The sequence below is a fragment of the Pseudophryne corroboree genome, chromosome 6 (assembly GCF_028390025.1).
Source record: "Pseudophryne corroboree isolate aPseCor3 chromosome 6, aPseCor3.hap2, whole genome shotgun sequence".
Classification (NCBI taxonomy): Eukaryota; Metazoa; Chordata; class Amphibia; order Anura; family Myobatrachidae; genus Pseudophryne; species Pseudophryne corroboree.
Genome location: NC_086449.1, coordinates 524,443,092 through 524,456,947, shown reverse-complemented (window position 1 = coordinate 524,456,947; position 13,856 = coordinate 524,443,092). Strand labels below are relative to the sequence as shown.

Below are 13,856 nucleotides of genomic sequence, written 5' to 3'. Positions count from 1 at the left end.
CCTGGTCTGTACATGTTTAGACGAGGGAGCGGGTCGTTAACGGGAGCGCGCATCGTTAAACGATATTTAGTGTACACACTGGACGAGTTAGTGAAAGATCTCTTAGATCGGCCCTTCTGAGCGAGATCTTGTACTTTCTCGTCTAGTGTGTATGGGCCTTAGTGTAACTAACAAAGTTTTACAGATGTCCATATTACAAGTGAAATAACTAGCTCCACCTATGGAACGTTGAAAAATGTGTCAGTCAGTAATGAATACACCCATGCAGAGTATGAGATCTGGGAAAAAGGGACAAATTTTATTTTATTTTCTCTAACGTCCTAAGTGGATGCTGGGACTCCGTAAGGACCATGGGGAATAGCGGCTCCGCAGGAGACTGGGCACAAAAGTAAAAGCTTGAACTAGCTGGTGTGCACTGGCTCCTCCCCCTATGACCCTCCTCCAAGCCTCAGTTAGATTCTTGTGCCCGAACGAGAAGGGTGCATGCTAGGTGGCTCTCCTGAGCTGCTTAGAGTAAAAGTTTATTTTAGGTTTTTTATTTTCAGTGAGTCCTGCTGGCAACAGGCTCACTGCATCGTGGGACTAAGGGGAGAAGAAGCGAACTCACCTGCGTGCAGAGTGGATTGGGCTTCTTAGGCTACTGGACATTAGCTCCAGAGGGACGATCACAGGTTCAGCCTGGATGGGTCCCGGAGCCGCGCCGCCGGCCCCCTTACAGAGCCAGAAGAACGAAGAGGTCCGGTGAAATCGGCGGCAGAAGACGTTCCTGTCTTCAACTAAGGTAGCGCACAGCACTGCAGCTGTGCGCCATTGCTCTCAGCACACTTCACACTCCGGTCACTGAGGGTGCAGGGCGCTGGGGGGGAGCGCCCTGAGACGCAATAAAAACTGAAATACCTTAGGATGGCAAAAGAAATACATCACATATAGCTCCTGGGCTATATGGATGTATTTAACCCCTGCCAGTTTTCCAGAAAAAAGCGGGAGATAGGCTCCGCCCCTTCACGACGGCCTTATCTCCTCAGCACACAAGCGCCATTTTCCCTCACCGTTCCGCTGGAAGGACGGCTCCCTGACTCTCCCCTGCAGTCCCTACAGAATCAGGGTAAAAACGAGAGAGGGGGGGCACTATTGGCAGCTAAATTATAAACAGCAGCTATAAAAGGGAGTAACACTTATATAAGGTTATCCCTATATATATATATATATATATATATATATATATATATATATATATATATATATATATAAATAATATATAGCGCTCTGGTGTGTGCTGGCAAACTCTCCCTCTGTCTCCCCAAAGGGCTAGTGGGGTCCTGTCCTCTATCAGAGCATTCCCTGTGTGTGTGCTGGGTGTCGGTACGATTGTGTCGACATGTATGAGGAGGAAAATGGTGTGGAAGCAGAGCAATTGCCTGTGTTAGTGATGTCAGTGTGGAAGCAGAGCAATTGCCTGTGTTAGTGATGTCACCCCCTAGGGAGTCGACACCTGACTGGATGGTTGTATTTAAAGAACTACGTGACAATGTCAGCACTTTACAAAAAACTGTTGACGACATGAGACAGCCGACAAATCAATTAGTGCCTGTCCAGGCGTCTCAGACACCGTCAGGGGCGATAAAACGCCCGTTACCTCAGTGGGTCGACACAGACCCAGACACAGATACTGAGTCCAGTGTCGACGGTGAGGAGACAAACGTAATGTCCAGTAGGGCCACACGTTACATGATCACGGCAATGAAGGAGGCATTGAACATTTCTGACACTACAAGTACCACAAAGAAGGGTATTATGTGGGGAGTAAAAAAACTACCAGTAGCTTTTCCTGAGTCAGATGAATTAAATGAGGTGTGTGATAAAGCGTGGGTTTCCCCCGATAAAAAAGTGCTAATTTCTAATAAATTATTGGCACTATACCCTTTCCCGCCAGAGGTTAGGGCGCGTTGGGAAACACCCCCTAGAGTAGATAAAGCGCTCACACGTTTATCTAAACAAGTAGCGTTACCGTCTCCTGATACGGCTGCTCTCAAAGAACCAGCGGATAGAAGGCTGGAAAATATCCTGAAGGGTATATACACACATACTGGTGTTATACTGCGACCAGCAATCGCCTCAGCCTGGATGTGCAGTGCTGGAGTGGCGTGGTCGGATTCCCTGACTGAAAATATTGATACCCTGGATAGGGACAGTATATTACTAACTATAGAGCATTTGAAGGATGCATTACTATATATGCGTGATGCACAGAGGGATATTTGCACCCTGGCATCAAGAGTGAGTGCTATGTCCATTTCTGCCAGAAGAGCGTTATGGACGCGACAGTGGTCAGGGGATGCGGATTCCAAACGACATATGGAAGTATTGCCGTATAAAGGGGAGGAGTTATTTGGGGCCGGTCTATCGGACCTGGTGGCCACGGCAACGGCCGGAAAGTCCACCTTTTTACCCCAGGTCACCTCTCAGCAGAAAAAGACACCGTCTTTTCAAACTCAGTCCTTTCGTTCCCATAAGTACAAGCGGGCAAAAGGCCACTAATTTCTGCCCCGGGGCAGAGGAAGAGGAAAAAGACTGCACCAGGCAGCCTCTTCCCAGGAGCAGAAGCCCTCCTCTGCTTCTGCCAAGTCTTCAGCATGACGCTGGGGCTTTACAAGCGGACTCGGACACGGTGGGGGCCCGTCTCAAAAATTTCAACGCGCAAGTGGACCCCTGGATTCTGCAGGTAGTATCACAGGGGTACAAACTGGAATTCGAGACGTCTCCCCCTCGCCGGTTCCTGAAGTCTGCTCTACCAAAGTCTCCCTCCGACAGGGAGGCAGTTTTGGAAGCCATTCACAAGCTGTATTCCCAGCAGGTGATAATCAAGGTACCTCTCCTACAACAGGGAAAGGGGTATTATTCCACGCTGTTTGTGGTACCGAAGCCGGACGGCTCGGTGAGACCAATTTTAAATCTAAAATCCTTGAACACTTACATAAAGAGGTTCAAATTCAAGATGGAGTCACTCAGAGCAGTGATAGCAAACCTGGAAGAAGGGGACTATATGGTGTCTCTGGACATCAAAGATGCTTATCTCCACGTCCCAATCTACCCTTCTCACCAAGGGTACCTCAGGTTTGTAGTACAAAACTGTCATTATCAGTTTCAGACGCTGCCGTTTGGGTTGTCCACGGCACCTCGGGTCTTTACCAAGGTAATGGCCGAAATGATGATTCTTCTTCGAAGAAAAGGCGTTTTAATTATCCCTTACTTGGACGATCTCCTGATAAGGGCAAGGTCCAGGGAACAGTTAGAAGTCGGAGTAGCACTATCTCAGTTAGTGTTACGTCAGCACGGGTGGATTCTAAATATTCCAAAATCGCAGCTGATTCCAACAACACGTCTCCTGTTCCTAGGAATGATTCTGGACACAGTCCAGAAAAAGGTGTTTCTCCCAGAGGAGAAGGCCAGGGAGTTATCAGAGCTAGTCAGGAATCTCCTAAAACCAGGCCAGGTGTCAGTGCATCAGTGCACGAGGGTCCTGGGAAAAATGGTGGCTTCTTACGAAGCGATTCCATTCGGAAGATTCCATGCAAGAACGTTTCAGTGGGATCTTCTGGACAAATGGTCCGGATCGCATCTTCAGATGCATCAGCGGATAACCCTGTCGCCAAGGACAAGGGTGTCTCTTCTGTGGTGGCTGCAGAGTGCTCATCTACTAGAGGGCCGCAGATTCGGCATTCGGGATTGGATCCTGGTGACCACGGATGCCAGCCTGAGAGGCTGGGGAGCAGTCACACAGGGACGAAATTTCCAGGGCTTGTGGTCAAGCATGGAAACATCTCTTCATATAAACATTCTGGAACTAAGGGCCATTTACAATGCCCTAAGTCAAGCAAAACCCCTGCTTCAGGGTCAGGCGGTATTGATCCAATCGGACAACATCACGTCAGTCGCCCACGTAAACAGACAGGGCGGCACGAGAAGCAGGAGGGCGATGGCAGAAGCTGCAAGGATTCTTCGCTGGGCGGAGAATCATGTGATAGCACTGTCAGCAGTGTTCATTCCGGGAGTGGACAACTGGGAAGCGGACTTCCTCAGCAGACACGACCTTCACCCGGGGGAGTGGGGACTTCATCCAGAAGTCTTCCAAGAGATGGTAAACCGTTGGGAAAAACCAAAGGTGGACATGATGGCGTCCCGTCTCAACAAAAAACTAGACAGATATTGCGCCAGGTCAAGGGACCCTCAGGCAATAGCGGTGGACGCTCTGGTAACACCATGGGTGTACCAGTCAGTGTATGTGTTCCCTCCTCTGCCTCTCATACCAAAAGTACTGAGAATCATAAAAAGGAGAGGAGTAAGAACTATACTCGTGGTTCCGGATTGGCCAAGAAGGACTTGGTACCCGGAACTTCAAGAGATGCTCACGGAGGAACCGTGGCCTCTACCTCTAAGAAAGGACCTGCTCCAGCAGGGGCCTTGTCTGTTCCAAGACTTACCGCGGCTGCGTTTGACGGCATGGCGGTTGAACGCCGGATCCTGAAGGAAAAAGGCATTCCAGATGAAGTCATCCCTACCCTGATAAAGGCCAGGAAGGATGTAACCGCAAAACATTATCACTGCATTTGGCGAAAATATGTTGCGTGGTGTGAGGCCAAAGAGGCCCCTACAGAGGAATTTCAACTGGGTCGCTTCCTACATTTCCTGCAAACAGGACTGTCTATGGGCCTAAAATTAGGGTCCATTAAGGTTCAAATTTCGGCCCTGTCGATTTTCTTCCAAAAAGAACTAGCTTCAGTGCCTGAAGTCCAGACGTTTGTCAAAGGGGTACTGCTTATACAGCCTCCTTTTGTGCCCCCGGTGGCACCTTGGGATCTCAATGTGGTTTTGGGGTTCCTAAAATCACATTGGTTTGAACCACTCACCACTGTGGAATTAAAATATCTCACATGGAAGGTGGTAATGCTGTTAGCCCTGGCTTCAGCCAGGCGTGTCTCAGAATTGGCGGCTTTATCTTATAAAAGCCCTTACCTGATTTTTCACACGGATAGGGCAGAATTGAGGACTCGTCCTCAATTTCTCCCAAAGGTGGTTTCAGCGTTTCACGTGAACCAGCCTATTGTGGTGCCTGCGGCTACTAGGGACTTGGAGGACTCCAAGTTACTGGACGTAGTCAGGGCCCTGAAAATATATATTTCCAGGACGGCTGGAGTCAGGAAATCTGACTCGCTGTTTATCCTGTATGCACCCAACAAGCTGGGTGCTCCTGCTTCTAAGCAGACTATTGCTCGTTGGATTTGTAGTACAATTCAGCTTGCACATTCTGTGGCAGGCCTGCCACAGCCAAAATCTGTAAAAGCCCATTCCACAAGGAAGGTGGGCTCATCTTGGGCGGCTGCCCGAGGGGTCTCGGCTTTACAACTTTGCCGAGCAGCTACTTGGTCATGGGCAAACACGTTTGCTAAATTCTACAAATTTGATACCCTGGCTGAGGAGGACCTGGAGTTCTCTCATTCGGTGCTGCAGAGTCATCCGTACTCTCCCGCCCGTTTGGGAGCTTTGGTATAATCCCCATGGTCCTTACGGAGTCCCAGCATCCACTTAGGACGTTAGAGAAAATAAGAATTTACTTACCGATAATTCTATTTCTCATAGTCCGTAGTGGATGCTGGGCGCCCATCCCAAGTGCGGATTGTCTGCAATACTTGTATATAGTTGTTATTGTTACAAAATTCGGGTTATTATTGTTGTGAGCCATCTTTTCAGAGGCTCCTTCGTTTATCATACTGTTAACTGGGTTCAGATCACAGGTTGTACGGTGTGATTGGTGTGGCTGGTATGAGTCTTACCCGGGATTCAAGATCCTTCCTTATTATGTACGCTCGTCCGGGCACAGTATCCTAACTGAGGCTTGGAGGAGGGTCATAGGGGGAGGAGCCAGTGCACACCAGCTAGTTCAAGCTTTTACTTTTGTGCCCAGTCTCCTGCGGAGCCGCTATTCCCCATGGTCCTTACGGAGTCCCAGCATCCACTACGGACTATGAGAAATAGAATTATCGGTAAGTAAATTCTTATTTTTATCATTCGTAAACCATCCTAATCCTTTCTATCTTTAAAGGTTATAGACCGCTAATGCACTGCTTGTTAATGTTGTTTTTTTTTTTTTTTTTCTTTTTTTTTTCTTCATAATATAATGCTGTAAAAAGTTAATACAGTATCATTTTTCTCATTCACCCAGTAGAGGATACTGGAGTGATTTACACTGGGGTATAGACAGGTGGATGAGTGGAGATTTGCACTTTAAGTTTTTTAGAGTATTTGTCTCCTCCCTGTCTGTGCCTTGTTCGACCTTAGTTTAGATTTGTGCACAGACTGTTATCTTCAGCCCTTTCTGTTTTTTTGTTTCTCTTACGTCCTAGAGGATGCTGGGGTTCCATTTAGTACCATGGGGTATAGACGGGTCCAGTAGGAGCCATGGGCACTTTAAGAATTTGATAGTGTTGGCTGGCTCCTCCCTCTATGCCCCTCCTACCAGACTCCGTTTAGAAAATGTGCCCGGAGGAGCTGGTCATGCTTATGGAAGCTCTGGAAGAGTTTTCTGCATTTATTTTATATGTTTGTTATTTTCAGGCAGGGCTGGATGGCACCTGCCTGCCTGCTTCGTGGGACTTAGGGGGAGAACGGCCCAACTGAGCTCCTGAGAGAACTATTCGCAAGCTCCACCACGGCGAGCGTACATTCCCGCAGCATACCGCCACCCCTAACAGAGCCAGAAGAATGAAGAGTGGTGAGTACTAAACCGGCGTCCCGATTATGGCGGCATGAGGATACGGAGATGCACTGCTCCTAACCGGGGCTGAAAGCGTCTCCAGACATGGTACACAGCTCCGTATCGGTACACTGTACACAGTACCCACACTGGCAAAAACAGCCTTAAAACCGTTTTCTCTCCATTTTAAGCACCAGATTACCTCAGCCAGTATAAAAAAGCGGGAAGACTGTGCAATATTGAAGGGGCGGTGCCTTCACTTTGAGCGGATCCAGCAGCTCACCAGCGCCGTTGTTTTCCCCCTGCAGTGGACACAGACGCTGACTGACAGGGACGTGCAGCTCCTCCGGAGAGGCTCCAAATTACCTCAGCGGTACCAGAGGGTCATAGCAGGGGGGGAGCGATTCTTAGTGTACTAAGTTCCCTATCAGGGTACTTAGTCTGTGACCCGGCTAAGCTTGGTATTAGCGATAAGGGCGTGGTGGGGGCTAGCTCCAAATAACTCTGTTTTCCTGAAGGGCTCTTTGTGGGTTAATTGTGCTTAACCTTTTCCTGTGTGTGTGCTGTCACATTTACATTATGTCAGCAAAGAGTGTGTTTCTTGTACAGCGGAGTGTTCCTCTTCACCAGGGGGCTCACCACTGGGTACTCAGGGCAGTGCACCTTCCCAGAATAGCAGGGCTGAACTGGAGTGGGTTAATTCCATTAAAGGAATGATTATCCCGCAATGAGAGAGACAAAAACTTAAGACAGACTGTGGATGAGTCTATGAATAGAGACTCGGTCCACAAGCCAGCATCTCAATCCCCTCCCTGTTGTCCGCAAAAACGATCTCAGGCCCATATCCTGCAGTCTGACTTTGACGAGTCAGACGTGGAGGAGGGTGGGGTGATGTTACTCTGTCACAGGGAATAGAAGCTCTTATAGAGGCTATCGGATGTTCTGCAAATTCCTTATAAGGTGTCAGAAGAGCGTGAGGAATCTTAATGTAAAAAAAGAAGTCCTCAGTCGCACTTCCTGCGTCAAAGGAATTTAATATCCTTTTTGAAGAACCGTGGGTTAATCCTGATAAGAAATTTCAAATCCCTAAAAGGCTGCTCTCATCTTTTCCTTTTTCTCTGGAGGACAGGAAAAAATGGGAAAATCCACAGATAGTGGACGCATCTGTCTCTAGGCTGTCACAGAAAAATTGTATTGCCTGTCCCTGGTGCAGCCTCCCTAAAAGACACGGCTGATCGTAGAATTGAGACTACACTCAAATCATTGTATGCAGCTGCTGGGGTGGCCCAGAGACCCACTGTTGCATGTGCGTGGATCAGAAAATCCATTGCTAAATGGTCAGGTAACCTAATTGACAGGTTAGATTCCTTGTCTAGGGGGGATGTTGATTTACTCCTTCAGCATATACAGGACTCTGCGAACTTTATGGTGGAATCCATAAAAGAGAGAGGCTTGCTTAATGCACGCACCACCGCTATGGCATGGTCGGCACGCAGGGGCTGGTGGCTACGCCAGTGGACTGCTGATGCGGACTCCAGGAAAGGCGTGGATGGCCTACCATTCACAGGAGAGGCCTTATTTGCAGATGAACTAGACACATGTATCTCCAAAGCTACTGTGGATAAGTCTACGCATCGTCCTTCCACAGCTCCCCCAGCCAGGAAAGCTTATAAAGCTACAAATTTACAGTCCTTTCGGACGGCCAAGTTCAAGAGCAAATCCAGAGGTACTTCTAAGGCCTCCAGAGGCGCTAGAGTTAAACCACGCAAACCAGTAACTGCAGGTGCTCAGGCTCTGCTTCCCCAAAGCTTTCCGCATGACAGTGGACCGCGATGCCAGGAGGGCTGTCAGGTGGGAGCCCGACCAAAATTCTTCAGTCACATCTGGTCAAATTCATGCCGGGATCCCTGGGTCATAGATCTCGTTTCCCAGGGCTACAGACTGGAGTTCCAAGAGTTCCCATCTCACAGATTCTTCTAATCGGGCTTACCAGTTTCACAAGAGGCAAGTATAACTTTACAGCATGCCATCCAAAAACTGGTACAAATTCAAGTACTATTCCAACTTGTTTGTAGTACTGAAACCGGGTGGTTTGGTACTGCCGATTCTGAACCTCCAGTCCTTGAACCCGTTAAGAGTGTTCAAGATGGAGTCTCTGAGAGTGGTGATCTCAGGTCTGGAGGAGGGTTAATTCCTAGTGTCTTTGGATATCAAGGATGTGTACCTTCACATTCCGATCTGGCCGCCTCATCGGGCTTATCTACGGTTTGCACTGCAGGACTGTCACTACCAGTTCCAGGCCCTGCCATTTGGTCTCTCCACGGCACCAAGGGTATTCACCAAAGTGATGGCAGAGATGATGTTTATACTCCACAAACAGGGAGTGAATATAATTCCGTACCTGGACGATCTTCTGATAAAGGCTTTGTCTAGGGAGAGGTTGTTAGACGGCATTGGTCTCTCAACCGAACTTCCCCAGGGTCACGGGTGGATTCTGAACCTTCCGAAATCTCACCTAGAGCAAACACGGAGGCTCCCATTCCTGGGAATGATACTGGACACGGAGTTGCAGATAGTGTTCCTTCCGTTGGAAAAGGCATTGGTAATCCAGTCGATGGTTGGGGATGTACTGTAGCCAACCAGGATATCTGTGCATCAATGCATTCGCCTTCTGGGGAAAATGGTGGCCTCTTACGAGGCTCTTCAATACGGAAGGTTTCACGCAAGACCCTTCCAGCTCGATCTGTTTGATAGATCCTCTGGTGCATGTGAAGATGCGATCCGGACCATTTGTCCGTCGCCAAAAGCCAGGATCTCCCTTCTGTGGTTGCTAGACTTATCACCTCATCAAGGGTTGGAGGTTCGGAATTCAGAACTGAAATTCTGTTAACCACAGACGCAAGCCTCAGAGGTTGGGGAGCAGTTACCCAGGGGGTGCAGTTTCAAGGTAGATGGTCAAGTCAGGAAGTCATCCTTCCAGTCAACATTCTGGAACTCAGGGCCATATACAATGCCCCTCTGCAGACCTCATATCTTCTTCAAGATTGGGCCATGCAGGTCCAGTCGGACTATGTGACGGCAGTGATGTACATAAACCGACAGGGTGGAACGAAAAGCAGGGCAGCAATGTCAGATGTGTCGAGAATTCTTCTCTGGGCAGAAAGAAACGCTGTGGCGTAGTCAGCGGTCTTCATTCCGGGAGTAGACAACTGGGAAGCAGACTTCCTCAGCAAACACAACCTGCAACCGGGGGAGTGGGGCCTTCACCCTTAAGTGTTCAGGTGCTTGACACATCGATGGGGACATCCACAAATCGACATGATGGCCTCTCGTCTCAACAAGAAGCTCAGGCGGTATTGTTCCAGGTCAAGAGACCCACAGGCAGTGGCGATAGATCTGAAAAAGAGGGTAGATCACAAACTGTGCGCCACAACAGAGCAGCCCAAGAAAATAAGTGGTAGAAAAAGTGTCACCCACACTTTAAACTAGACAAACAGTGGCGATAGATGCTCTGACGACTCCATGGGTCTTATCAGATGGTGTACGTGTTTCCTCCACTTCCTCTGATCCCAAGAATTCTAAAAAGGGAAAAGGTTCAAGCAATACTCATTGCTCCGGACTGGCCAAGAAGTGCCAGGTACGCGGATCTTCTGGAGATGCTCATGGAAGATCCGTGGCCTCTACCTCTTCGAGGATCTTCTGCAACAGGGCTTGTTCGTCTATCAGGAATTACCGCGGCTACGTTTGACGGCATGGAAGTTGAACGGCTGATTCTATCCAGAAGAGGGATCCCTAACAAAGTTATCCCATCTATGATCCAAGCCAGGAACAAAAAAAAAAAAAAATTAAATTTTTTTTTTTGTAATTATTTTTTTTGTAGTTGGTATCTGCATCTTTATGGCACACTCTGATAGTGTGATATTATTATTATTATTATTATTATTATTATTATTATTATTATTATTATTATTTTATTTTTTTCCTTACTAGGGTGGCCATTCCCGAGATCGGCTGGATCCTGGGATTTAGGCCAAAAATCGTCCGGGATTCAATTTCCGGGATTGGAAGCTCCAATCCCGGGGATTGCGGGATCATGCGGCCCTTTTGTTTAAGTCTGGCAGCGTTGAGTGTCCTCAGGACGCTCAGATGCTGCCCGGCTCCCTCTTCCCGGCCCAACCTGCGCAGCGTGACGTAAAGTCACAGGTCACGCTGCACAGTCAGCTGTCCACTGTCACCCGCCGAGCCCGAAGGATGTGTCCCACGCTCCGCCCCCGTCGTATGGTGAGTTATGTGGGCGAGAGGTGCAGACACACAGGGACAAAAAATTCAGTCCCAGGATTGACCATTTTTCAATCCCAATACCCGGGATTGGCCACCCTAGTTTTTACATTTTATTCACAATAATAACTAAAACACAAAAAAGATGGACTCGTACAATTTCAATCACCTTTTTATCTGATTTCATGCGTCACTGGAGAGGTAGCAGTAATTCACCCAACGTTTCGTCCCTTTGCGCAGTTTGCGGGACTTCCTCAGGGGTAAGATGTGGATGATGCACCCAAAATACTTATAAAGGCTGTCTTAATGAATATTTATAAGATTCTAATCAATTGGCGTCTGGAAACGCCCATCGCACATGTGCAGAATTTTGATTGGACTCTTATTATTCCACTGTTTAACTTCAGTGGAATATTATTATTATTATTATTATTATTATGATGATAAAAAAAATAAAATAACATACACCAACCACCTTTCTAAAGATATTAAAAAAAATCGCTGATATAATTATCAAATGAAGTTTAAAAACATGAAATGAATCTGAAACGTATATAGATGGCATACAGCCTGACGTAGATAATAGTAACTAGTACAAGCCTTAGCATGTTTACTCAAACTGTACTTTCTAACAATATTTGATGCTGAAACTTTGAGAGCAGGGTAAAATTAGATTGGAAACAGGAATACTTTATTTATTTTATTTATTATTATTATTATTATTATTATTATTATTATAATTATTATTATTTTTTTTTTCTCTAGTTAGTTTACCAGGAGCTGCATCTTTTTGGATGTGAGGCAACATGGGATCGCTTTCTTCAATGTGATGGTCTCCTGGAACAGATTCCTGATTTACAGATTAATGCATTAATTATTTACAATGAACTGAAGAAGAAATGCATGGAGCTAGGTGACACCTATGTAGAGCAGCATGAACTTACTACTGTTGTTTCAAGAGACATGTCCACCGTGGATGCATGGGAAGCAATCAAGTTTCTAAAAGATACAGAAATTGTGTTTATTGAACAACAGAGAGTTTTCCTGTACAACTTGCACTGTTATGAAATGGAAATTGCAGAATATATCAAAGAGTTGGTAATGAGAAAATCCTGGAATATGGACATTGATGAAAGTGATGTGTTACAGTTTGTTAAGCCTCCAAGAGAGGAGGGAAAGGAGGCAGATACTCATGTGAGTAACCACAACCCTATACATAGTGATGGGGATGCTTCTGTAAATCTATCTAATGGCACAGCCACTGCAGAACCAACCTCTTCAACAAATCTAGATATTGACCAGCGGAGAGCAGTGAAAATGATTCTTGCTAACCCAGTGACCATTATAAGTGGGAAAGGTGGTTGCGGGAAGACCACGGTAGTAAGTCAGGTGTTCATGACCATGATGAGGAAGGAGAATAGTGAAGTTGAACAAGCCTGTTTAGCCCTTGAGGGTGACCATGATGCTTCAGGTGAATGGACATATGCTGCAGTGACCGCTGATTTTAAGAATGAGGCTCACATACGTACCTTACTTACTGCACCCACTGGAAAAGCAGCTGCTCTACTAAAGAAAAAAACAGGCCTTCCTGCTGCCACCTTACACCAGGTACAGCTCCAGACTATATCATTTTTGGGTGATTTATTTTTTTTAAAACCCTTACAAGCAGGATGTACTGTATTTAATGACTATGCATTGATATCAGGGCTTTACTTTACCTTTACAAAACTCTGCATACTCTGATGTATCCTCTATTTGAAAGTGAATCTATCTTATGGCTACAACTAAGTTGTCTACAAGGCTGCCTCCACCAGCAAGTCATTACACCACTATCACTAGGTTTAAATAAACTGAGCAGAAAAGCATCAGGAGTTAAAATCCAGTGACCTCGGGTGACTCACTTGCTAGTGGTGATGGCTTGTTTTTGTCATTCTCCCAGTATGTTTTGTACGTGATTGGCAGATAATTGCTAGCTTATCATACGCTGTATTTTCTGTGAGCGAGTATGTCTGCTCTGAGGTAATCCACTAACCAATTATATGTCCAGTTCTCTTTCTCACAATTGAAATAACCTCCCAACCTCCCTAGGGTTCCCCGCTGACAGGACACTGAGCTCCTGAGAGGGTCCTATTGGCAAGCCCATACCACGACGAGGGTACAGACCCGCAGCACGCCACCTCCCCTAACAGAGCAAGAAGAGTGGTGAGTAGGTGGCCTGTGTCCCGGTTAGCATGTCGCCGGCTGTAATGGCGGCACAAGGGTAGGAGCGCAGCTCTGACATGCAGGCTGCGCTCTAGTCCTCAGAGACGCTGTGAAGGGTGAGCTGAAGCCACTAATGATACCCACACTGGTAGTACACTACAGGGGTTTTAACCCACTGTAGAACAGAATTTCTCTATCGTCCTAGTGGATGCTGGGGTTCCTGAAAGGACCATGGGGAATAGCGGCTCCGCAGGAGACAGGGCACAAAAAGTAAAGCTTTTCCAGATCAGGTGGTGTGCACTGGCTCCTCCCCCTATGACCCTCCTCCAGACTCCAGTTAGATTTTTGTGCCCGGCCGAGAAGGGTGCAATTCTAGGTGGCTCTCATAAAGAGCTGCTTAGAGAAAGTTTAGCTTAGGTTTTTTATTTTACAGTGATTCCTGCTGGCAACAGGATCACTGCAACGAGGGACAGAGGGGAGAAGAAGTGAACTCACCTGCGTGCAGGATGGATTGGCTTCTTGGCTACTGGACATCAGCTCCAGAGGGACGATCACAGGTACAGCCTGGATGGTCACCGGAGCCGCGCCGCCGGCCCCCTTGCAGATGCTGAAGTAAGAAGAGGTC

The 13,856-nt window shown here is 47.2% G+C and overlaps 1 protein-coding gene across 1 annotated transcript in view; it reads left to right on the top strand.

Annotated features, from left to right (window-relative positions):
- HELB (DNA helicase B) overlaps positions 1 to 13,856 on the top strand; it is a 206,837-nt gene that overhangs the window by 49,523 nt on the left and 143,458 nt on the right. The window contains exon 4 of the mRNA XM_063927539.1: positions 11,795 to 12,637. Within this exon, the coding sequence (XP_063783609.1) occupies positions 11,795 to 12,637 (843 nt within the window). The remainder of the gene's footprint in view (positions 1 to 11,794; positions 12,638 to 13,856) is intronic.